We start from the raw sequence: 27,346 nt of genomic DNA on the forward strand, positions 1-27,346 counted from the left end.
AATGAACATTCATGATTTATTTATTTTTTTAATTCTAAGATATTAAAGGATACATGTACTGTTAATATGAATGAATGAATCTTGTTATAACAGTTCTACGTGCTGGTCATTTTCCAACCATTCTGACCACCAAGTAGTCAAGAAAGAAGTTGTCAGGAGAAAGAAAGAGGGGTGCTCTAATGTTCTTCTGCTTAAGAAAGAAAGATTTCAGAAAGGTTTTTAATTTTTTTGCAGAAGTGCTTACAGTAGCACCCTCATCAATATTACATTCACTTATTTTAAAGGTTTACTTATCATTTAGCTCTATCAATAGACATTACGAAATACATATTCAAAAACTAGCCTGTTTACTGACATTTGAATTTTTCCTTTTCTTTAACAAAAAGTGTGGTTTTTCGGTGTTTAAAACTCAAAAAATTTGAGGTTTATTAAGTGTAAAAACCAGAAAAAAAAAAAGTAAAAGCTTTTAAGGGACCATAAAATTCAATGGGAGCTGTGATAATCCTATGGGACCATTTTTAATTAACTCAGACTTTTAACAGTTTTTCGCCAGTAATTATCCGAAAAACGTTGGAAATTTTCGATTTTTTTTAGAGCATCGTTCATTTTTTTTTAATTGTACTTTTCATATAGCCATTAGAGTTCAATCCTGGTTTCAAAAAACTCTAATCCCACTAAAATTCGACCTTCAAAGAATTTGCCTCCAACTGAAATATACCAGAGTTCTTACTCCAAAGAAAAGATTAATGGGCACATTTATCAAGGGTCGAATATCGAGGGTTAATTAACCCTCGAATTCGACCCTCGAAGTTAAATCCTTCGAATTCGAATATCGAATCGAACGATTCAAAGGATTTTAATCAATCGATCGAACGATTTTTCTTCAATCAAAAAAAGCTTAGCAAAGTGATGGGGAAGGTCCCCATAGGCTAACATTGTACCTCGGTAGGTTTAAACTACCGAAGTATGTAGTCGAAGTTTTTTTTAAAGAGACAGTACTTCGACTTTCGAATGGTCGAATAGTCGAACGTTTTTTAGTTCGAATTGTTCGAATCGAAGTCGAAGGTCATAGTAGCCTATTCGAAGTACCCAAAAAAATACTTCGAAATTCAACGTTTTTTATATTCGAATCCTTCACTCGAGCTTAGTAAATGTGCCCCTAAATGTTGAATCAAATTAATTTCCTAATGTCTTTTTCTGTTTTTTTTAGAATACTTTCTAGTAGTGATGGGTGAATTTGTGGGGTTTCGCTTCGCTGAAAAATTACCGAATTTCCCACAAAATTTGTGAAACGGCGAAAAATTTGCAAAATGACGCCGTTTTTGACGCCAGCATCCATTTTTTTGACGCCAACAAATTTTCGCTGGTGAATTTTTGCAGCGGTTTCACAAATTTTTTCGGCAGCAGCGAATCACGGGAATTCGCCACAAATTTGCGCCTGGCGAATAAATTCGCCCATCACTACTTTCTAGTAGCTGAGGCAAGGGCCTTACACAGATTCCTATTTATTTCATCCAGTACATAGAGTGTTTGTTGCCATAAACATACAGTAAACAGTGTTTTCAGGTCATCCAGTTAAAAACAGCTTTGTATAATTACTGTTTTCCAGCAAAGATTTGAATGCAGAATCTGATGTTAGTATTCAAAATGTTGTATGGGCAATGCATTGTCTTCATATAAGTTATTGCAACTTCAGTCTTGATGTGACCTACCTCAATACTCTGATTTGCTTATTATAGTTGTATACCATACAATATTGATTTCTTTATTATAAGATAATATTAAGGGCTTTATTTACTAAAACAAAACTTTTTCTTACTTAATTAAAAAAAAATTCTCCCAAATCCAAATCCCCTTAATTTACCAATAATACCTCTCAAAAAAATCAGCGTGACAAAAAGTTCATACAAAATCAAGCATCAATTCAAATCTTTCAACTTTTTTGAATTGATGCTCTGAAAACTCTACTTTTTCGAGTTGATGCCCAAAAAACTCGAATTTATAGGATTTTATAACAAAAACCAGCGCAAACAGCCTTAAACTATTGAGAATCACAACATGTTCCATGCCATTGACTGCCATTGACTTCTACATGATTTCAGCAGGTTTTAGTTTGAGTATTTTTGGATTCTAATTTTTAGCAGCTTCAGAGCATAATAGAACTTGAAAAATTTTAGGGTTTTTTTCCCTTTAAAAACTCGACCAGAAACGTTTGAGGTTTAATAAAGTAGTGTTGTTTCTATTCAGTCCCAATGCTATTCATCTTCCAGGCTGCCATTTAGACTTCTGCCTCATTGATAGGATAAGTGGGAACCAAACAATTTCAATACCAAGCTGGAGAGTCTCAGAACAAAAACACAGTTGCAATTTGTCTTTGAATACCATTGCCTGTATAGTACTTAAAAGTAATTTTCAGGTAATGATCCACTTTACTAAAGAATGCAAAGGGAATTTTTTTGGCAGCCGAGTAGTATTAATACTCTTTAAGAGAGAAACCAATAATTTCCTTTAAATAATTTAAAAAGAGGATCAAATAATTTCCTTGTTTTTACAGAAATACTAAGGAAAAAAACAGCTGCTCCCTTAACAAATACAAGTACAGGAAATGCATTGTTACTTGTTCTTCTATAAACCAATATTTACTTCCATGAATGTGACGTGCTTTATGTATTACACGTATTATGCTTTCCAAATTGTAATAGCTATTTAGGGGGATTATGTTTTAGCTTTTAATATTATAATAACGTATTAGTACTTAGTATGGTATCGAAATTAAATTTTAAAATGAACTTCCCCTGTAAGAGCCAATGCCCAGGTCCCATTCTCAAGGGAATTGTTACATTACTACATTACATTCTTAAAAAGAAATGACTAAACCCATTGACTAAAATTCACTAAACCGCGAAGCGCCGAACGCTAGCGTTAATTCGCTAGCGTTTGGCATTTTGGCTACTGCGCAAATTCACTAACGAACGCTGGCGTAGTTTCGCTAGTGTTACTTCGCAACCTTACGCCAGGCGAATTTTCGCTAGCGACGAAACTACGCAAATTCACTAACTTGCGCAGTGTACTGAACGCTACCTTTTACGCTAGACTTCCTTCACCACCTCAGACCTGGCGAAGCGCAATAGAGTAGATAGGGATTGTTTAAAAAAAAGTCAATTTTTTTTCTAAGTCCCAAAAAACGCTGGCGTGTTTTCTACATTATGGGTGATAGGCTGAAAAAGATCGAAAAAATTTTGGGGCTCCCCTTCCTCCCCCCTACATTTCCTGACTCATGGCAACTTACCTAGACAGTGGGCACATGTGTAGGGCAAAATAAAATTTTTATTTGCTGATTTGAAGGTTTTCTAGGCATTTGTAGTGCTGATACGTATTCCTCCATTGAAATTTGAATTTGGCGCCGTATGTAAATGAACCATCGCTAGCGCAACTTCGCTTCGCTTGGCGAATTAACGCTAGCGCAACTTCGCAAACTTACGCTACCCCTGTGCGCAACTTCGGATTTCAGTGAATTTGCGGAGCGCTGGCGAAAATACGCCTGGCGAAGTGCGGCGAAGTGCGGCGAAGTTGTGCCTGGCGCAACTTCGCATCTTAGTGAATTTGCCCCATTGATGGACACTGATCAGTCCTATGTCATCCTGTCTTCAGGAACCTTAAAAATAATACTTTTCCAGAACTTCACTAATTTATTTGATCTAGAAAATATTATGGAACATTAAAAAGTCTACTGCGTTGTAATTATTCTTGATTATTTTCTGTGTGATTGCCACCATAAGGATGAGGCTATTTAAAATAACAATGCTGTTCTTTCACAGGCCTTTGCCAGAGTGGCACTATTAAGCCAATTTCCAACAATCAAGCTCTTGCAATTGTTGGCACCGTCACTGCAGCTCCTGCAGCGTTAATAGGAATCAATCCAGAGCCAACTCAGGAACTGTCTTCTGCAACTGTTCCACCTTGTCAGATGCTGACACCGATTAAGATACCATTTATAGCATCACATTTGGCAGGTAAGGATAATAATTATAATAATAATTCTTCCACTTTTTTCAGTAACATTAAAGATAAGCCATTTAGGTGTTTTTTAAAAAGAAATTATAATTTGATGTCACTAATGGACAGTGAGACAGTAAGGTCTTCTTGCAATTCAGTCTGTCTGAAGCCTATTATGAGCATGGCTAGCACTTACATATTGTAATAAAGCAGACTTGGGGGCCCATTCACCAAGCTCGGGTGAATGAATAGAGGGAAAAAAAGCTCGAATTTCGAGTAGTTTTTTGCGCTCCTCGACTATTGAATTGGCGTAAATTCGAATACATCGAGCGCAAAAACGCTGCGACTATTCGCCTTTCGATAGTCAAAGTACTGGATCGAGCACAAAAAGGCTGCGACTATTCACCCATTCGATAGTCGAAGTACTGTATACTAAACATAAACATGAACTTACTGCACCACAAGCCTAATCAAACAAATAATTTATGCTTTCAAAGTTGGCTACAGAGGGTCACCATCTTGTAACTTTGTTATACATCTTTGCAAGACTAAGACTGTGCACATGCTCAGTGTGGTCTGGGCTGCTTAGGGATCATCATAAACAAAGCTGCTTGAGTTCTGCATGGCTGGGAAGTAAGGCGGGGGCTCTCCCTGCTGTTCATACGTATGATTGTTTCCCTGCTCAGCAGTTAGGGACCATCTGACAATTCCTATCCACAGCAGTAAATGAAGGGAGAATTTCACTGCATACAGTCAGGTTTCTTATAAAAATGGTACACATTTTTTAATTAAAGTATATTGGATAAAGTATAAAGGATATTGGTTCACAGGCTTTTTATTTCCTTACAAAATACATATGTTGTTAAAGAATTTTTGGCAATTGACAGCAAAAAGTTCATAAATGAACGGTATCTAGTGATGGGCAAATTTGTCCTGTTTTGCTTCACCGGAAAATTCGCAAATTTACCTCAAAATTTGCAAAATGGTGAAACGCATTGAAGTCAAAGTGTCCGAATAATCTTGACGCACAAAATTTTTTTATGGCCCCCGACTATTCTAACGCACGCCAAAATTTTTTTGCCGTTCTGAATTTTTCGCAGGTGAATTTTTGCAAATTTATTCGCTGGCATTGAAACGTGAATTTATTCGCCCATCACTAACGGTATCCATTTGGTTCTGTTTGCTTCTTGTATTTTATAATACAATGGGCTACTGTTGGTGTTTTAAAATTCAATATGAAAAAAAAAGTCATGTGAGAAAATAATGCCTCATTATTATCATTTATACTCTGTAAGAATTTGTATTTACAAGGACTATGCAAACTGTGATCTGGGTATGACTTTACTCACAGGCGTGTACAAAGTAACATTTTCTATTAACACAGTAAAGTGCTCTTTACTGGAAAGACTTGTTGCCAAAGGCGATTGTGTAAGTAAACCATTTGATGCTTTCTGAATAAAATTGAAAACACCTTTTTATAAAAACAGCAGAACCAATAATATTTCAAATGTAATCTCGGTGATAATGGTTTAATAGGAAATTGTAAAAATGCAATGTTGTTGGAGCAAAAATTGGTTGGAAAATATAAGGGATGAGGGAGAAAGTTATGGCCTCTTACATACATTAAGGGGCAGATTTATCAAGGGTCTAATTTAGAGTTCATGTTAGTTTTTTTGTTTTGTAATTTATGATTTTTATTTTGCAATATTAAGCAAATTTCACAATCATACAACATTGCAAAGTATTTTTAGAGGGAGGGGCAATAAAACAAAATTAGGGAATAAAATTGTACTACAAATCAAAAAGAAGAAGAGGAAAGAGTATAGTAGGAACTTTCAGCCTTTGAGTTCAGAAGAGAAGAGGAGTATTGAGGTTATACATTTGTAATGCATTTATGTCTTTTTTAGAAATAAATTTCTACCATACACAACCATATATATAGCTCAAACCTGTGAAGTGGACCATTGAGTACCCAAGCAGACCAAAACTTCAGATAGTTGGGAGTTTTGTAAAAAAGCTATTCTTTCCTCAAAAATGTTGTTATTAACCCTAGTGATTACCTCCGCTACTTTGGAGGGTTTGGGGACTTCCATCTGGCTTCTATGGCCATACGTGAGAGGCCATTAGTACATGATTGGCCAAAGATTGGGTCTGCTTGGGTAACTCATCAAAAGGTTTACCCAAAAGGTAAGTGAGTGGATCCCTGGTAAGGGTACAAGTAGTTAGCTTGGTTAATAAGATTGCAATATCATCCCAAAGTTTCTGTAACTTGGAACAAGTCCAAAAGATATGAAGCAGGTTTCCCACTTCCCCACACTGCTTCCAGAAATAATTAGGATGGTTCGGAAAGATTGCATGCAGCTTATCTGGTATTTGGTACCAATACATAAGTACTTTGTAAATGCTTTGTTTTTGTATAATGCATGTGACCATTCTTCCGGCATTTGCCCAAATTAAAGACGAATCTGCATTTGTCGTTTGTTGTGTAAGGGCCCACTTGGCCATGCTGGTGGATTCTATCCTTTGGTGGTTCTATCAGCATTTTATAGATTTTTGAAATTAGCCCTTTTTGTGGTAAGTCCACTGCTGCTAGAATTTCAAAAGGTGCAGAAAGCGAGGATTTTGCATAGTGGGTATAAAGCTTTATCGTTATATTCGGAGCTTTTTGTTTCAGGTTTTCAAAAGTCAGACACGTGGTTGTAGGTTTGTCAATCAGATCTCTTACAGTAAAGAGATTTGTCTGCTGCCATCTAGTACAAAAGTCCTGCTGTGTCCCAGGAATGAAGTTTGGGTTGTCCAATTATATTGTGCTCGGCAAATAAGTTGATACTAGAACGGTTTTGAGTTTTAATTTATTCCACACCATGAACATCCGCTGTGTAGTTTTAAGTTTTAAGGAAATCAGTTGTGGAGATTGTGTTAGGAGACCATATTCTTGAGTTGAGGTGACCTCTCTGAGAAATATCGTTCTCAATACATGCCCATATCGGGTCATGCTCCCAATGGGACCAGGCCAGTAGTTGGCTTAATTGAGCCGCTTCATAGTACTTTTGTAGAATTGGGACTCCCAGGCCAATTTTTCGTGGAGGTAGTTTGCGTTGCCTTACATATACGATGGCCTTTATTGCCCCATATAAACTTGTGGAGAGTTTTTGCAAATCTTTAAATGCTTTGGTGGGAAAGGGAATTGGCAATGTTTCGAACAAGTACCATGGTTGTTTTTTAAACTCCCATAAACTTCCATAAACTACCATGAACTCGAAATTAGACTGATATTTGACCAACTGCAATTTATTAAAAAAAAAAAATTTTTTCAAACTCGGGTGAATGGGATCAACCCGCAAACTCAAATTTGAGAAAAACACGATTTTCAGGAAGGCTGCAAACAACTCCAAATTGATCCCAGGATTTCCCCATAGGCTAAAACAATTCGACAGGTTTAAGGTGGAGAATAGTCCAGTGCATGATAAATTTTTCACAATAAAACTCAAAATGTGAAATTCTAAATTCGAATTCAAATTTTCACTTTGACCCTAGATAAATCTGCCCCTAATTGAAGGCTAAAGCTACCTGTATAGAATAGTTGGTCAGAATTATTTTGGCTGACAAAAGCTAAATATGTTCACCATCTCAATCCATGTGAGGCCAGCTTTTAATTACTACAAGAAACAAGTTTGCAATAATCTATGGGTACATTACAATTTGGTTTGTTTACTTCAAACCCAATAAATCTACATAATGCTACTCAGCATAATTTAATACTGATGGTTATTAACCTAATGGTACAGGTATGGGTTCAGTTATCCAGAAACCCATTATCCAGAATGCTACGAAATAACTGAAAGGTCATCTTCGATAGACTCCATTATAATCAAATAATCCAAATTTCTAAAAATTATTTCCTTTTTCTCTGTACTTTATCCAAATTAAAATATAATTAATCCTTATTGGAAGCAAAACCAGCCTATTGGGTTTATTTAATGTTTACATGATTTTCTAGTAGACTTAAGGTATGAAGATCCAAATTACTTCTATCTATGCGTGAATTTTTTGTCTACCTCTACAATTTTGTCTACCACATGACATTCACTGCAAAACCATACATGGTGAAAAAATTAGCTCATTATCACTAGTTATTAAACTTTCTTGGCTACCAGGGATGTTTTCTTAATTCAGCATCATTAAAATTTGGGATATATTATCAGAGGGTATTCAGAGTAACTGACATCTGCTCTGAAAGGGACAGTGTTTTTAACATACTCAACATACTTTTACATACTTTTTGCCTATTGTTTACTTTGAAAACAAACTATGATTTTTGTTATTTCTGGCACTAAACACTTAGAATGAAATCATTGAACTTAGTATTTCCTGCCACTTCCTGGTCCTGCAAATCCAATGAAAAGTTGAGAAATCTAGCAACCAGTCCACTGAGAAACCCCCTGATAATGAATTGCTCAAAAGGTGGTGCATATTGAATGGAAGTGGTGTTTGTTCACAGATTGCCCTGTTTATAAAAGGAATGGGTTGGAGCTCAGTGGAAAAAATAATTTTCAGTTATTTTTTTTTATAGTTGCAAAACATAGGAAAAATGTTTCTTAAATTAGAAGAATAGGCAGAATGTATTTTTAACACAAATCCTATTTATTGCACTAATTTTTAGAAAGCATGTATTCAAGAATATACTGTCCCTTTAAGTTTTCATTTAGAAAAGTGACAAGGAGCTTACTCTTGAAGGTAGAGAGACTTTTTCTTTGCAACGCCTGGTACACCAAAAAAATATTCTCTCATTGCACTTTTAAATATTTGTCTAAAAATGAAATAGTTATCTGTATCTAGTGATCTAGGAATAGGCAGTGTGCCATTTCCATTCATTTTCAGATTGCTTTATACTTCATTAGTTTCAATATTTAAATGATAACATTTTCTACTTTACAGTTTTTTTCCCAGTCTCATTTTTGAGATCTCTTTAGCAGTAGAAGAACTAGAGAAAAATGCACAGAATTTCGATCGATAGTGCAGCATACTCTGCCCCATTACTCTTCTAGGGATATGTCAATATGTTGACTATAGGAATATATAATTAGTAAATATGTATAATTTTGGCCAGTTTGTGGCTATTATGAAAGAAAACTATTCTTTGACACAATTTATTCACAAAATAAATTGCAATTGGGTTTTTGTTAACCTACCTCGTGGACATGCCGTAAGATATGTCAATTTTAAACTGACATTCAGAAAATCTACAGCCTTTAGGAGGCTGATTTATCAAAAATTGAGTTGGTGTAACTCTGAAGTATTTTCTGAAACCTCAAATTGACGGAATTTATTTAAGGAAAAAAAACGTGAAAATTCAGCAGAAAAAAATTGGCAAGTTAAAGCTGGTTTTATAAAAGTATGGGAATGTTTTATGATTGTCTGGTTTTTTTTCACATCCATGTTTTTTTCTTCATATCTGTATTTTTTTCACAAACTCGATTTTTGTTAAATCAGTCCCTAAGTTTTAAAGGTAAAGGTGGTTCATGTGTTTACATTCTTCTCACTTTCTTGCTGGCCTGCTCTCTGACCCCCTACAAGGGTGCAGTAACATTCATCAAAATTTTGGAAATATAAACCAGATCGTAATATATTCTACAAAGGTGTAGCAGCAGCTTTTAAAATGTACAAAGAGGAAGGAGCTCATTTAAGCCTTGCCACATTCACAAGGGAGCCTTAAAATGTTGGACAAAAGCATTCTTCAGTTCCCCCTCCAAAATAGATATCTATATTAGATTGATAGGAAGACAGATAGGTCTTGAGCCACAATTATCTGTTTTGATTGGCCTCATTGTACAGCTTTGTATATTTATGCTTTGAGTATAAATTAAATGCTAGCTTGTTTTGTTTTGAAAAATTCAATAAAAACATTTAAAGAGAAGATAAATAGATAGATGGTAGCTAGATAGATAGATAGATAGATACATACATACATACATACATAGATGATGATGATGATAGATAGAGAGAGAGAGAGAGAGAGAGAGAGAGAGAGAGAGAGAGAGAGAGAGAGAGAGAAGATTAGATAGATAGATAGATAGATAGATAGATAGATAGATAGATAGATAGACAGATAGATATTGAAACACCTTTATAACAGGTATGGATGTTTTAATGAAAAAAAAAAAGAATTTTATGTTTCATGTTTCATTTGCAAAGGACTTTCATTATGTAGTTTTTTATGAGTAGGTCACAGGTCCGCTTTACGTGTTGAAAATCCATGGCAATTGCAACAAACTAAAATCTATAGAGTTGCCAGCATTCTTTAATGTCCATCAATTTGTGATTAAATAAATCATTGTCTGTGTTCTCGGGCCAAAATGTCTAGCCAGTTGTTGAATCAGCTCCAATTTAACAAAGACAGTGTTCAAAACGTAATATTGCTTTTGCAATTGTCTTTTGATATCTTTGATCCATGCTTTACAGTGGCTAAAAGACAAAGCGAGAATAATACTTAAAGCACTTTAATATTCAATAGAACATTGATTGTTCAAAGCATAATCCCATAAAAATAATAGGATACAAGAAGGTTGCAAAATAGTCTATTATGGACCATGTGCCTGACCTTAGAGCAAAGACCTTTTGAATAAAGAAAACCTTTGATTCCTGAAGTGAAGAAGTGAAGAATAAGTGAAACTGTGTGTAAAAGTTATGGGCAACCTTTTAGGAATATTTTTAGCACATACAAATATTTAAACAACATCATCTATTTTAGAAAATATTTGCCACCTGTTTGTTTTCTCCTGAAAAGATTTATTGATTCAAAATGTAATCTTTTTTTTGCTCAACAACAGCTGGGATGTGCCCAAATTGTATTCTATTTGGAGGATTATTTTGCTGAAGCCACTGGTTCTAAAGAGTTGGAGAAAGTTTGTATTAGGCAATACAAAAACTACAAAATCCACATTAGATTACATGACAACACAGGACCCAGTGAAGTCTGCCTATTCTGATTATTAATCAGTCTTGCTGTATCGGCTTCTGGCAGATATTATTTGACTTTGCTGTTTATGATTATGATGATCCCTAAGCAGCCCAGACTACACTGAGCATGTGCACAGTCTTGGTCTTGCAAAGATGTTTAACAGTTACAAGATGACAGCACCCTGTGGCAAACTTTGAAAGCAGACATCATTTGTTTGATTAGGCTTGTGCTGCAGTAAGTTCATGTTTATGTTTAGTATACAAAATACAGCATTTCTAGCCTTATTCTGTTTTAGACCTTACTTTCCCTTTAAATTAACATTATAGACATTAAAAACAAGAGGGCATATTTCTTTAGTAAGCTGCCCACATGCCAATACAGTTTCAGGTTTACAGAGCTGCAGAAGCCCACAAATACACTCATGAGAAGCAACCTGGTTCCATGAGAAATTGGGGTCTGTATTTTTTAACTGCTGGATATTGGCCCAGGGGGGTGGTACTTCTACTTCTTATAAATTTGATTCTGAGCTGTCAGTGTCAGTATAAACAAAATCTTACAGAGACAGATTTAAATGGACACCATGTCCTCAACATTTCGGTCATCATCTTAGAGCAATAAATTCTAATGGCAGACAGGTTGGCCTGGAGTAAACATTGCAACTAAAAAATAATCTCCTTCTATAATCTTGTTCACTTTTGGCAAAAAGTAGTTTTTGTGATTTATGGGTAACAAAGAATTGAATTTGTCAACTGTGCATAAGCAAAGTATAATATAATTTAATGTTATTGATTATATACCAACAGAGCCAGTGTTATGCCATTTGTTGATGTTTGTTCATAGTTTTTACTAGAATAAAATTCTTTCATTGTAATATTGAGGAGAGTTTTTCTCCTCTCATCCATTTCTTATATAACATGCTTTATTTATGTAGTTTGTGTTGTTTCTGGGTTAAACAGGTTTTTGTACACAAGCTAGCAAACTGTCTTTGCAGAAACCTCAATGAGAGTAATATCTGTAATAAAGCAGTGTTGTACCTAGAAATGATATAACCTCAGGTTATAAGGGTATTGATTGTAAGAACGATAAAGAGTCTGCTGATAGGTTTGAAAACAATGCATATTATTAAATGTGTCAGAGCTGGATAAAATGAGACCTATGGCATATTAACCAGTTCTATTATTTTTACAAATGAAGCAATATCACCAATTCCCAAGTACCCCTGAAATCCTATTGCTTATCCTAATATGCTCTGAATCAAATCCTACCAAATTGAATTTGTTAAATATCTATCCTCAACCAAAATAAAAAAATTCGCAAATTTCCTGTGTAATTCATGAAACAGTGTAAAATTCACGAAACTGCACCGGCGTCTCGTTTTTGATGCCGGCATCTGTTTTTTTTACGCCAGCAAATGTTCGTGGCCATTTTGCAAATTTATTCGCTGGCTTCGAATCGGTCAAATTTGCCATGAATTTGCGCCTGGCGAATAAATTCGAAAGAAAATATGTTTAAGACCCAAAAACCTCTCTTTTGTTATCGCTTCAGCATTAAAAACAACATTCTGCCTAGACTGAAACTGTCAGCAGAATATGCTTTCTCAAATAAATTTAAAAATTAACATTTATATCATCAACCAATTCCTAATCAAAACACAGAGGGGAAATGTAATAAAAGTCTCAAAGAGAATAACAATTTGCACAAATAAGAATAAAAATTTGCATTTCTCAATGTAGAATTCTTCCTTAGACTGTTATTACAGTGCAAATTTTTTTGGAAGTACTTGAAGGTGGCGTGATCTTTTTCAGTAAGAAGTTTTATTACATACACTGTGCACTGGTGTAAACTATAAAATTCGCATTCTTTGTTCCACTGGTCACAAAACAGTTTCCAGGTTACAAATGCTCTATTTAATCCATGCAAAAGCAAATCTGTTCATTCAAAGGCATACATTTTCTCATTGAATAGTGATGAGTGAATTTATTTGCCAGACATGGATTCATGGCGAAATTCTGCATTTAGCATTATGCAAATTTTCTCACAAAACTGCGGCAAAAATGACACTGTAACATAAAAGTTGCCTTAAAGAAAAACTAAACCCCCCCAATAATAAAAAAACCCTACATAGTCCCCCCTCCCTGCTTCCCACCGCATAGGTGATTACCCCTTAAAGTGCCCCTAATTACTCACATATTTTATAATAAATATAGCCTTTGTGACCCTGCTTGGTATTCAGAGAACCAGTGGAAAGAAATTTTGTACATTTTATAGTTTGCACCAGTAAGTAATGGGTGTAATAAAACTTCAAACCGAAGAAGTCCAAATATTTCCTAATAACAATTAACATTTTGAGATTTTCAGTTTTTGTATTTATATATTTTCGATTTCGAGTTTTTGTTTTTAATATATTTTTGTACATGGGGTTTTTATAGGTAGATAGATAGATAGAGAGAGATCTGAACAAAACATAGGAACATTGGAATATGAGATATATTGATCCATAAACATAAAATTGTCACTAAAATGTATTGTTATAAAAGTGACTAAAGCCGTTTTTCTTTATTGCAGATGTTCTCTATATGCTTCTTTATTTTTTTAAACCTTGGCCATAGAAATCCGTTTATGACTCCCCATTTATTTGCTTAGGAACTGAAACCTTCTGAACTCTTCTGGCTGCCATTTATTTGGCTGCCATATATTTTTCCCGCTAGACTTTTTCTTCTTTCCAATGGCTGGACTCTCTAAAATGTTCTTTTAATCATTAAGATCAAAAGCTAGAGTAAATGAGAAGTGAAAATGGAATATCAAATTGTGCAACCTATTCACATTGTGCAATATATTAGATATATATTAGCTATATCCATTCATGTTTTATATTAGATATGTCCATTCTGGTTTTTGTTTGTCCTTTATTTTCAGGGTATGTGAGGTTGGAACAGGGCTAGGTTACATTTAGGCTAAACTATTTTCTGCATGGATAAAGACACATGCAATTATCAAAACATGTTTGTTAATGCCCATATTTCACAAATATACAACATTTTCTGTGTTTTGAATAGCAGCATCTGAAGTGCACCAGAAGATCGCAACCATACTCCCCACCATGTCATGATATATTGTGACCTTATTCATTCCAAAACACACTGTGGCCCCTACATTTTAAGCCAGTAAGGACACTGCAAAAATGGCCAATGAGCACTCCATTAACCCCAGACATGTCAGAAAGATCATTCTATAAATGTATAGATTGAATGAATTACACAACCCAAGCAGAGAAGAGTATCACAAGCTTTTATTCCTTCCCATTGTTGTTGCCTCCACTGCCTACACACAACCATCTTCTGCAGGCAGAATTGGCTGGCAGGTGGGAAGGTGATGTAATGTCCCTTCAGATCCTGTAGCAGCATGGGCCTAACAGATTATATTACTATATTTCCTTTATATACCATCATAATGCAGGAATTAGGAAAGTCATGCAATCATTTGACAAGGGGACTCCTCGATTGACCTTTTGCTTTCAGCCATCCCACTGAAACCCATTGTTACATACCTTAATGAAACACCAGGAGCCATTGGTGTCAGGAAGGAATTTTTCCATCTTGAGGCATAATTGGCATTGGCTCCAGGCTGGGTTTTTTGCCTTCCTCTGGATCAAAACAGTGGATATATGATAATGTATTTTACATTTTGTCACAAGAGAGGTAGGACCTTGCCAGAGCACAGGTAAATTTAGAAGAGGGAGAAAGGAGGTTCTCTCCTGTGACTGCACAGTGGGTTGATTGATACAGACGCTACTACTGCTTGTGCTGGGTGACAGCCTACTTGGATTTCCTATCATCGACACACTGCACATTTAGGAAAGGCAGCAGGGCTGCTCTCATGTTGGGAGATGCAGTTCCTGCTGGTATCAGAGTTTGGGGGCCATTCTCTCTGTAGGTAGAGGCAGACTAATAATCAGTTGCGGATATAATGACAGTGCTGACCTCAAGTCTTCACTAAGGAATGGCAGAGCATAGTAGCAATTTCTTATGGAATTCTGGCTTTGAATATTGCTTTAGGGTGAGGCTGTCAAGGTCCTATTTATTTGATAAAATGTGAATAAATGCTGTGACTATTTTTGGTGTTTCATTAAGGTATGTAACAATGGTGTTCAGTGGATGGCTAAAAGCAAAGTCATTTGAGGAGTCCCCTTGTCAATGTAATATCTCTCACTACTCTGCAAATCTGGATTTTCTGGTGGGGATGTAGATTGTAAGTTCTATGGGGCAGGGACATCCTTCCTTCCATGTTTTTGTAGCAAATGGCATTAATGGTCTGATTTATTCATTAGATAATCTTTTACAAAACACTTTTTTTCACAACATTCATGTTTTTTTTGTTGCAATCAAGCATAAGCCATTTGAGATTAGTCTGATTAGAATAATCGGCATAAAGATATTTTTTCCCTATTCCAAACTGAGTTTCAGGGGGTAAGAAGTTAGGAGTCATGCTGCTTTCCTGCGGATTAAGAGTAGGATCATGGGGAGTAGGTTGATTTTAGTATTTAGCTTTCTTTTTTTACCATGTTGTTTTTTTCTATAATAATTCCAGCCTACCTGATGCACAAGCCTGTTTCCTTAGTGATAATCTGCTGCTGATTATTTTTAAGACAGTTTATCTTCATTGCGTGTCACATTTTCTTCCTACATTATTGATATTTGATGCATATGATTATCACTAATCTGCAGATTATCTTTTATCTTTCTTTGATAAATGGATGCACAGATTTCAGTTTAAACAATCCTTTATTGTGCCTTTAAGCTTTGTATTTCTGAGCACACATCAATAAGAAAGAAACAAAAATGAAAAATATTTAGGTTTAAAGAAAGGGCTTCATACCTGGAAAAGTGTCTTCAGAGGGGAAATAATATGCATAAATACTTTTTCTTTACTGCAGGTAAAATAAGAAAGCACATATTAGATTGGTTAATATGGGATACTGCAAGGCCAATAAACCCACATGGTTTCTCTGAATTGGTAGCAGTGGGATGTAAGTAGTGCGCTGCTTGTGTTGACCACGAAACAAAGATTATCAAAATGATCAAGCAGATTTTGAATGTTGCAAAATGTTATTGTGCCAAGTCAACAAAAATAATGGAGGATTTTTTATTTATATTAAGCAGCAGGTACAGTGACTTGAATAGTATGGTTGACAGGTACTTCAAAAGAATTTGGATATTAAAGGGGTTGTTCACCTTTAAATTGACTTTTAGTATGATGTGGTATGATGTAGTGTAATAAAATTACCTGTGCGGAGGGGTCGTCCGCCCACGCCATCGGCGGGGACGCCCGCCGCGTGGTTCTTAGGCGCCATCTTTGTTTCCTAGGGCGCACACGGCGTGCCTCTTAAAGGTACAGGCGCGCTGGCGTGATTGCATTGACGCATGTTTTGTCGCGAACTTTTCTGTATTTAAGGCCCATTCTGACCCCCAGCCAGTGCCCGTGATAGAACTTGTTCTAGTGGTTTTCCTGAGCCTTGTGCGTCTGTCTTTGAAATTCTGATCTGATTATCCGTGTTTGACCCTGCCTGTTCCTGACTATTCTGCATTCTGTATCCTGACTCTTGCCTGCCTACGACAACTCTCCTGCTTAACCCCTTGATTGACTACCCGGTTTTGACCCTAGCCTGCCTGACGATTCTGATATCCGCCTGCCTCGACCCAGCCTGTCTGACCATCCTTCTGCCTAATCCTTTGTACCGTGACCTTCGGCCCAAAAGACTCTGCTAACAGCCGTGCCCCTTTGCCAGCCAGAACATCTCGCCTTGCACCCCTCGTTAAGTCCAGGTGGCACCCAAGTAAGCTGAGGGCTCCTCCCGAAGCCCAACGGTGGTCACACTATTGGTGAAGCCGAGCCGAGACCAGGGTGCTTGGCACTTGTTCTGGTATTGGGTGCCGGTCGTGACATGTAGACATTGATATTCTGAAACAATTTGCACTTGGTTTTCATTTTTTATTATTTGTGGTTTTTGAATTATTTAGCTTTTTATTCAGCAGCTCTCCAGTTTACAATTTCAGCAATCCACTTGCTAGGGTCCAGATTACCGTAGCAACCCTAAATTGACACAAATAAGAAACTGAAAATAAATAAGAGAAGGTCTGAAAAGAAAGACTAATAATAAAAGGTAGCATAAATAGAAATATATCTGTAGCCTTACAAAGCATGTGTTTTTTAGATGGGGTCAGTGACCCCCATGTGAAAGCTGAAAAGAGTCAGAGGAAGAAGGTAAATAATTCAAAACTATAAAAAGGAAAATATGAAGACCACATGAAAAGTTGCTTAATGCTGTTTTAAGGTCTTGCATGGCACCTTGCCTGTACAGGTATGGGACCTGTAATGCAGAATGCTTGGGACCTAGGGGTTTCCAGATAATGGATCTTTCTGTAATTTGGATCTCCATACCTTAAGTCTGCTAGAAAATCATGTAAACATTAAATAAACCCAATAGGCTGGTTTTGCTTCCAATAAGGATTAATTATATCTTAGTTAGGATCAAGTACAAGCTACTGTTTTATTATTACAGAGAAAAAGGAAATAATTTTAAAAAATTTGGATTATTTGGATATAATGGAGTCTGTGGGAGATGGCCTTTCCATAATTTGGAGCTTTCCAGATAACGGTTTTGCACATAATGGATCCCATACCTGTACTGCAATATGTAGGATAGGATTTACTACAGGCATGGGACCTGTTATTCAGAATGCTCGGGACCTGGGCTTTACCGGATAACAGATTTTTCCATAATTTGGATCTTCGTACCTTAAGTCTACTAGAAAATCATATAAACATTAAATAAACCCAATAGGCTGTTTTTACTTCCAATAAGGATGAATTATAACTTAGTTGGGATCAAGAACAAGCTACTGTTTTATTATTACTGAGAAAAAGGAAATCATTTTTAAACATTTCGATTATTTGGGTAATATGGAGTATATGGGAGACGGGCATTCCAGGTTTCCAGATAACGGGTCCAATACCTGTATTACAGATCTATCCTTACTGCAAGGGCTCTGCCTTTAGAAGGAAAAGTCACCTTGAAGTTTTCGTGTTTCCTGAATTTTTTTCACAAATTGTGGTTTTATTGTTTTTGTCTAATAGCTTCTGAGATGTGGTGTCCTAACATAGTAATGGCCTTGCACTAAGGCTAAGGTTAAGATCTAGAATTGCATTGTTCAGAAATTTGCCAGTAGCTCTAACACTCTAGTTGTAAAGTCCACACCAACGCCCCTGTTATGGATACTATGTAAGTGGATTTCTTGTGTAGGAAGTGAACAAGGACATAGAGGTCTATAAAATGCACTTGTAGAGACGTCACCCAGTGTTTAAAATAAAACATAATCTGCAGGAACCCTCATGAAATGTATTGTGAGATAGCTTATGGTTTTTATACTGCAAGGTGCTATATCTTTATTTTCTTTCCTGCTAAAATAGTCTACTTTCATGAGGGCCTGCCAGTTCCCCCTCCCATATCTCCTTGTGTATTATAAAAACTGTGATGCATATGCGTCGGCACCATTTTTCATAAGCTCCAGTTTTATGTCTCAATATCACTGTGGTGAGCTACGTCTTCTGCTTGGAAAGAAAGACTCTGATAAACACGACGTGGTCTCCCAGTGTGATACTAACACTTAATATTGGAACATGCTTATTTTCAGATGGAATACTAGTCATCATTTCAAACAACTAGAAAGAAATTGCTGCTGCTGTGCTAAAAAAAAGTTATAGCAAAGAGTTGTCCTAAGTATCCAATTCATCTTTTGTTTCTTTTGTGTTTCTAAACGGAAAGAATTGAAGTGCTTGAGTGAGCTGGAAATACTTGATAAAATAATACAGGCAGGTTACTGAATACTTATAAAGTAAGTACAGACGTCTACACGTATTTTGTATTTTGCCCTAGTTTGCCAATTCAGTTTCTATGGACAGCTTTTTTAATAGCTTCTCTATTTCCCAAATTATTCTAGTTAGAAGGTTTTAATATGTTTTTATCGCTCCTAAATCAGTGTCAACCCTCTTCTACTAGTAGTCTTAAAAATATCTAGATATTTATCTGTATCTATGAAAAAACAAAGGGACTACAAAGTGTTCAGATTCTTGGATTAATAATAGAAAAATTTGGTTGTCATGGCATTTGTTTATTTTTTTAGAAAAAGTTCATGACAGTTAGATATTTGTTATATCTTTATTGATATACTCCTTCTATAACAGGGTTGTACATTTTTACAATACATTAATAGGGGGGTGGGTACAAACATTGCAATGACTTAACAATTTATATAAATAGTTACAATGATCAAAGAGGTCATTTATAGTGACATGGGTTGCAAGTGTAAGAGCATTAAAGAGCACTAGAGCATACCTGAAGATGTTCAGAGAGTATTTACATTTGGGATGGAATTAGAATTTAATAAATTAGGTCTCCTTCAGAGGGTCAAGTACTTGTGGTAACCCAGGGCTAAACTGGAGAAAAGACATTGTGAGTATAAGAGACTGAGATGGAATGGTTAAGAGTCAACAGGATGCAGCTTGATGAACTGAGAATTTAGATGAGAAATAAATGTCCAACATTATCAAAGTGCAAAATAAGTCCGGGAGGATGATCCAATACTTCTTTTTAAGGCTCTGAAGATCGTTTGCATCTTTGTATAAGGTCTCAGGACTGTGGGTGCAGGTCAAAAACGTGATTGCATAATTGCATATGTTCTAGCATATTATGGATTTAATCTCGTAATATGAGAAAATACAAGGTCTAGTGTGGTCTTTTTAAAAAGAAACTTAAACACAGATCTGTTTGAAGACAATCAGAAAACTAGAGATTCTATGGAACAACGGAATATAAGAGTGTAGCAAGGATAGCAGAACAATGTTTAAAGAATAAAGAAGGCATATAATCAAGACAGCATATAGTAAACAGCAGGGGCAATGCAAAACTTGCCTCAGGCGGCAGTGCCAAGCAGGATACCAGGGGTGGCAAAAAAGTAATTCCTGGTATATTTAAGAGCCAGATTTCCATTTTTTAAAGTGGAAATTTGGCTCTTCTAGTGTGAGAGAGCAAAACTACAATCCCCGCACTCCTGATGCGCCCCTGGACCCCCTCCAGTGCAGGAAAAGGAAAGCACTGGGAGCAGTGGGGGCCTAGCCGGTAAAATACATGCCAAGGCCGGGGCCGGTATTACAAATTACCGGCCCCGGCCGCAATGTAGCTACTAGTAAATTTGTAGTACGATTAAAAGGAGCCCTCGGCCTGCCCCCAATCCCCTGCAATTTACCTTTTCTTTTGCCTCTTATAGCGTCCGCGGTGTCCGTGGCATGGCCTCGCCCCTTTTGACGTCACAGCCCGCCCCTTTTGACGTCACGGTCCACCCCTTTGTGTCCCCTCCCCCCAGCATTAAAATTTTTTTAAAAAGGTGGCAACCCTATTCACAGATCAAACAATGTTAGTCCAACCAGAATTTCTCCAGAGGCCTTTCACAACTTCTCTTGATAGTTAAGAGCAAACTGAATTCTTCTAAATGCCTGTTACACAACTAAAACCTTTGAAATGACTGATTTGCATTCAGGATGGGCTGTTGTAAGTCTAAAACATGAATGCCGCTTTTTTTGGTCTATATTTTGCATTTTTAATATTCTGAATACTCTATTCTGAAAGTAGAAATATAAAATTTCATACGTATTAGTTATTGCGATCTCATTTCAGTCATTGGTTCAGACTGGCCAGATAGTCTACTAATGCATACTGTATCGACTTGTACAACGTCTAATCATTGCCTACAGCCTAGTGGAGAGTAAAATTTGCAGCAAAACTGAAATTAGCACTAATAAGGCAATAGGGACTTACAAGCTACATTACTTGGATGCAAGCACCTGCAAGAAGCCAATTTATCTTCACATTGCCTTGCATATAAGAAAAGCTAACAGAGCTGTGTACTGAGCAGTGAAGGGGAAAGCAGAGACAAAATGAACTGGTGGAGATAAAATGAATAACCGGCAGGAGCAACTGCAGATTGTGAAAGGGAAACATTAAAAATTCACAAGTAAATCTTAAGAAAGATAAAATAGCTAAACAGTATACTGGGAATACCATTAATAATGACATTCTTGGGACAAGACTTTCCTACCATTTAACTAGTCTTGATCATTGTCAGATTATTTGTTTCTTGAATGACCTAGAAACCATGTTTTATTCTTCTTTCTTTCTTAATTTTAATCTATTCCTCTAAAGCTACATCCCTCTAAATCTATGAGAGTTATTACAAGATCCAAATAGAAAAAGTACAAATGGAAAAAATGCGTTTGAGATGAAAGATGAGTTTTTCGCGTAATTACTACAGATAAAAAAAACGGAAAACCCCCAAATTGATTAGAAATGGTCCAATAGGATCAGTACAGCTTCCTTTGACTTCTAATGGACCCATCAGCTTTTACTTGGTGCAGTTTTGTATAAGAGTTGTTCTTGGTTTTCACACTTAGGCGGTCATTATTTTTTATTTTTGTCACAACAATGACTTTGTATGAAAGTAATGAAGATTTTTTCATTATTATATGGTTCTCAATGAATTTTTAATTGCATCACAGCGTGTGGTGTGTATTATCTGTAAGCAGGTGTTTTCACAAAGGAACACCATCAAAGAGATCAGAGCTCTATTTCATAACTATTGTATACAGTACAGCACAAGTTCTCTTTCAGTTTGGTACACTTCGGGGCCCATTCACTAAATTCGAGTGAAGGAATAGAAAAAAAAAATACTTCGAATTTCGAAGTATTTTTTTGGCTACTTCGACCATCGAATGGGCTACTTCGACCTTCGACTACTACTTCGAATCAAACGATTCGAACAAAAAAAACGTTCGACTATTCGACCATTCGACCATTCGATTGTCGAAGTACTGTCTCTTTAAGAAAAACCTTCGAACCCCTAGTTCGCCACCTAAAAGCTACCGAAGTCCATGTTAGCCTATGGGGAAGGTCCCCATAGGCTTTCCAAGTTTTTTCTGATCGAAGGATAATCCTTCGATCGATGGATTAAAATCCTTCGAATCGTTCGATTCGAAGGATTTAATCGTTCGATCGAACAATTATTCCTTCGATCGTTCGATCGAATTGCGCAAAATCCTTTGACTTCGATATTCGGATTTTAATTTGCCAGTCAAATATCGAGGGTTAATTAACCCTCGATATTCGACCCTTAATACATCTGCCCCTTCGCATTAGATTAAAATTTATTCATAACCTAGTTCTCAACAATTCATAATATACTTATAAAGATTTGCTGTAATGTCCTTGGCAACATCAAGTCAAATTACCTACTAACTGACACAAACCGCTGGAATTCAAAATAAAACAAGATTGAAACAAACGATTTGAGTATGTCAAATTACAGTTTATGTAAAATACAGTACTTGAATCTGGCCTTTTAAATGATCAAGAATAAAAGAATATTATATTTTTCAAGATTAAAAAACAATAATCTGTGCTTAAGCAAAGCTTTGTACTGCCAAGGGAAACGGTAACCTGAGCTTTTATTTTCCCAAAACTGATGGGAACTTTCATAAGATATTAAAGAAGGACTTAGGGGCCGATTCACTAAGGGTCGAATATCGAGGTTAACCCTCGATATTCAACTAGGAATTAAAATCCTTCGACTTCGAATATCGAAGTCGAAGGATTTAGCGCAGATAGTTCGATCGAACGATCGAAGGATCGAAGGATTTAAATCCAACGATCGAAGGAATATCCTTCAATCAAAAAAAGTTAGCCGAAGTCAATGTTAGCCTATGGGAAAGGTCCCCATATGGAGACCTTCCCCATAGGCTAACATTGACTTCGGTAGCTTTTAGATGGCGAACTAGGGGGTCGAAGTTTTTTTTAAAGAGACAGTACTTCGACTATTGAATGGTCGAATAGTCGTACGATTTTTACTTCGAATCCTTCGATTCAAAGTCATAGTCGAAGGTCGAAGTAGCCCATTCGATGGTCAAAGTAGCCCAAAAAAAACTTCGAAGTTTTTTAACTTCTAATCCTTCACTCGAAGTTAGTGAATCGGCCCCCTAGTTTTAATTTCTGAAAATAAATTTAAATAATAAATGTCTAAAAAAATTTGTGACCCGGAAAATTAGCAAATCTGCAGGTGAGCGACAAATTCAATCGGTGTAAAATAACAAACCTGTTTCTGCTGGTCTTGTATCTACAATGACTCACATTCTGTTGTGGTTCCTATAAAAACACAATTCCTATGGTACTGTGTAGAGCTCTGCACTTTTATTTCTGCAATTTCAAAGTTAAAAAAAACCTGCTAAACGGTTCCAATCATACACATAGGGGCAAATTCATCAAGGGTCGAATATCGAGGGTTAATTAACTCTCGATATTCGACTGGGAATGAAAATCCTTCGACTTCGAATATCGAAGTCGAAGGATTTGGTGCAAATACTTCGATCGAACGATTCGAAGGATTTTAATCCAACGATCGAAGGATTATCCTTCGACCAAAAAAAGTTAGGCAAGCCTATGGGTACCTTCCCCATAGGCTAACATTGGGTTCAGTAGCTTTTAGGTGGTGAACTAGGGGGGTCGAAGTTTTTTCTTAAAGAGACAGTACTTCGACTATCGAATGGTTGAACGATTTTTAGTTCGAATCCTTCAATTTGAAGTCGTAGTTGAAGGTCAAAGTAGCCCATTCGATGGTCGAAGAAGCCAAAAAAAACCTTCGAAATTCGAAGTTTTTTTTTCCTTCTATTCCTTCACTCGAAGTTAATGAATTGGCCCCATAATAATTTGAGTTCATGGAAAACTTAGGGTTTTCCCAAAAGTGATGGAAATTCTCATAAGATATTAAAGAAGAACTTAGTTTTCATTTCTGAAAATAAATCACTGCATAGAGCGCAGGTCCCAAAAATTTGTGACCCAGAAAATTAGTGAGTCTGTACTCGAGTGACAAAATAAATAGTTGTAAAATGACAACCAGGTTTCTGCTGGTCTCATATCTACAGTACCTTATATTCAGTCAGTCAAGGTTCTCATTGTACTGTTCGCAGAAAAATGTTAAAAATTGATTATAGACTTGCTGTATCATTCACACAAAGGAAATCCTATTATAAGTTCAAAATTGCCCCTCTGTTTCCCTCAAGAACCTGTTACAGAAAGACCATGAGTTCTTTCAGCACCAGATCTTGTATTCCACAATATAACAGTTTCACATTGTTACTGACTGAAAGGGGATAGAATTCTAGTTTCAGGTCTGGAATGCAATGAAGGTGATAATGAATGAACATGTTTTATTTCCTCCATGTAATACATTATTAGTTGCTTGAATCTCAAAGTTAACTGAAATGCAGTACTTCATTTCCTCTTATTGTTCAGTATTTGCTGATTGAATTGTATGATGTATTCATACTAATAGTAGAAACACACAATGGCAAGTTCTCCAGACAAAATTTTGATTTTTTTTAGGTTTCTGTGCAACAGTCATTTTCCCTTTGTGTTATGTTTTGGGTAGCCAATGATGAGTAGAGTATAACAGTGCTTTATTAGCAGGCTCTCATGCAGCTATTACACAACAGTAACTTTCACTTTCACTTTTAAGCTACCAGGAAGTATGCGCAGTATAAGTATGAGCACAGTGACATCTACAGGCCATTTGCATAAACACCATACTTTGAAGTGGTCCTTTGTTTATTGGTTGGTCGCATTCATGTATAGCAAACAGAGGGCAAAACTTTACAGAGAACTAAAGCTTAACTTAAGAAGTAGGCTAGATATGTTGTACATTATATTTAAGTTTTCTATACCAGCCCAAGGGAACCACAGCCCTTTAGCAGGGAAGATCTTTGACTCTCCTGTAGCTCCCCATCTTCTTTTTAATGGATTTACTGCAAATACTCTGTGCTGCTGTCACTTACTGAGCTTAGGAACTGACACACAATATACTGAATATATTTCATATAAATGTCATAATATAAGGCTCAAGCTGATTAGTAAAAACTATTGGTAGAGGGCAGCCAGTGACTAGCACAATTAGCATCACATAATAATCAGCCCTGTAGCATCAGCTTGATGATTTGTGATGACTAGTGATGGGCGAATTTATTCGGCAGGCACGAATTCGCAGCGAATTTGCGCGATTCGCCGTCAGCGAATAATTTCTCAAAACGCCCGCGAAAATTCGCGGCAAAAATTCAGCGGCGTCAAAAAAATAATTTACGAAAAAACGCCCGTTTCGCGAATTTTTCGCCGTTTCGCGAATTTCGCGAATTTTTCGGCAAAGCGAAATGGAGCAAATTCGCCCATCACTAGTGATGACTAAGCTTAGCTTCTCAGTAGCTGCTCAAACAACACTGAGCATGTAGAGAGAAATCCAAGTAAAGAAACTTTGAAGGCCTGGGTCATTACTACTGTAGAGGTTCTTTTGGGCTCTTATAATAAGTTCAATACATAAATATGGCATTTCTATAGTTCATCTTTAATAGGGTTTACTCTTGTGTCTCTTAACACATCTTGTAATTAGGTATATTTATATTTTTAGGTTTTCCTCTATTATTTCTGCTATCTAGCCTTAAACTCCAGACCAGCTGAATATTTGACCACCCTACATATAGGTTAGCCAGTGTCACATCTAGGGTTTCCATCTTTTCAATCTGGGAGAGGGGGCAGGGCTGGTGATTTTTGGGGTAGGCCAATGGTGTATATAGAAGGGGGTTATAATGCAGCAGCCTGTGACACACATCATGTGTCAGTCACAAGTCACAGTTTTTAACCAGACAGCTGGTTACCCAGTTTAAAACTGTTCAGGTTGCATCCCTAGTCACAACCCCATGTTTTAAAAAGTTACAGGGGGTCATTTATCAACACTGGGCACATTTGTCCGCAGGCATTAACCCATGGCAACCAATCAAATTGTTGCATTCAGGGGTGCTCCACCAATGAGGGGAGTTGAGACACTCAGGCGGCAGCAACCCCCTGGCAAAAATGCCACTCCTGGTAACTAAGAGCCGAATTTAAATTTTTCAACTCAAGACTGAATTGACCCACAAAAAGTTCACATTTTTCGTGAAATTGCCAGAAAAGCCTGAAATGTTTGGATTATCGTATGAAACCCAGCGCAGACAATAATATCTTCATATTGCAAAAAAGACCTCTGCTATTAACTTCTTTAGGACCTCGACAGGTTGAAGATGGAGTATTTTCAGATTCAGATTTTTGCAGCCTCGGGGTATAATAAATCTTGAAAAATGTGAGTTTTTTTTCTCCACTAAAAATCAGAATATATAGTAAAAAAAAAAAACTTGAATTTTTCGAGTTTTTAGCATTCCGACTTTTATAAATAACCCCTTTAATGTGTTCCATTGACCAACCAGTGAATACTTAAAGTGGACCTGTCACCCAGACACAAAAATCTGTATAATAAAAGTCCTTTTCAAATTAAACATGAAATACAATTTCTATTTTTTATTAAAGCATTCATAGCTGTTGTAAGCTCATTTAAAAATCTCAGCTGTCAATCAAATATTGTCTGCCCCTCCTCTATGCCATGGGCATAGAGGCGGGGCAGACAATTACTTTCACTTTCCATTCAGCACTTCCTAGTTGTCACTGCTTTCCATATATTCCCCCGTTCTCTTCACCACTTAATTGTGTAGCCAGTGTATAGAAATGGACATCTGGTCCCATTCTGGTGCACAAACAAGATTCTGAGATGATACAAGGCTTGTCTTAATAACAGTGTCCACAAAATGGCTGCTTCCTGCTTGCTATAATTATGAATTCCCAGACTGAAGAAAACAAGATTCAAATAATCTATACAGTGTAATTAAAGTTCATTTTGCTTGACTAATGTGATAAAATAGGATTTTAAATATTTTTTTGGGGTGACGGGTCCCCTTTAAGATTGAATGATAGAATGTGAAGCATATACGGGGTTATGTAATATAAGGAGCAATGTTGGCTTTTATTAACAGCTATTATTACCTGTTTAAATGCAAGCAACTTGTTGTTTACCTGAGTAAAAGTTTGGCCTTTTATTATGTTGGATAATTGATGTTGGATAGATGTTGAAGTTTGCTGACATTAAAATAAACTTCCAAAAAGGAATGCAAATGAAAACAATGTGTGTCGGAACAACGAAAGCAATATTTTTTTATGTGTTTTTTTCAATTTCAATACCTGTACTGGCAATATGGTGCTTTTTTTTTTACAAATCAGTTCGCTCTGAAGTATGGTAATTTCTTCAGTGCGTTAATATATTTTTCATTATGATAAAAAAAAAAATTAACATTTCTAGCACATTCTGCAGTTCAATAGCTATTTTCTTCCGCGAGTCATTGCACAGTATTCTATTAATTCACAGACATAATCACAAG

At 36.4% G+C, this 27,346-nt stretch overlaps 1 protein-coding gene across 1 annotated transcript in view; it reads left to right on the forward strand.

The window, feature by feature from the left end:
• The window catches only part of LOC108697180 (transcription elongation regulator 1-like protein), an 84,693-nt gene that overhangs the window by 19,639 nt on the left and 37,708 nt on the right, over positions 1–27,346 (forward strand). Inside the window, exon 4 of the mRNA XM_018227104.2 lies at positions 3,819–4,013. Within this exon, the coding sequence (XP_018082593.2) occupies positions 3,819–4,013 (195 nt within the window). The remainder of the gene's footprint in view (positions 1–3,818; positions 4,014–27,346) is intronic.

Source organism: Xenopus laevis, chromosome 7S, assembly GCF_017654675.1.
Source record: "Xenopus laevis strain J_2021 chromosome 7S, Xenopus_laevis_v10.1, whole genome shotgun sequence".
Lineage (NCBI taxonomy): Eukaryota > Metazoa > Chordata > Amphibia > Anura > Pipidae > Xenopus > Xenopus laevis.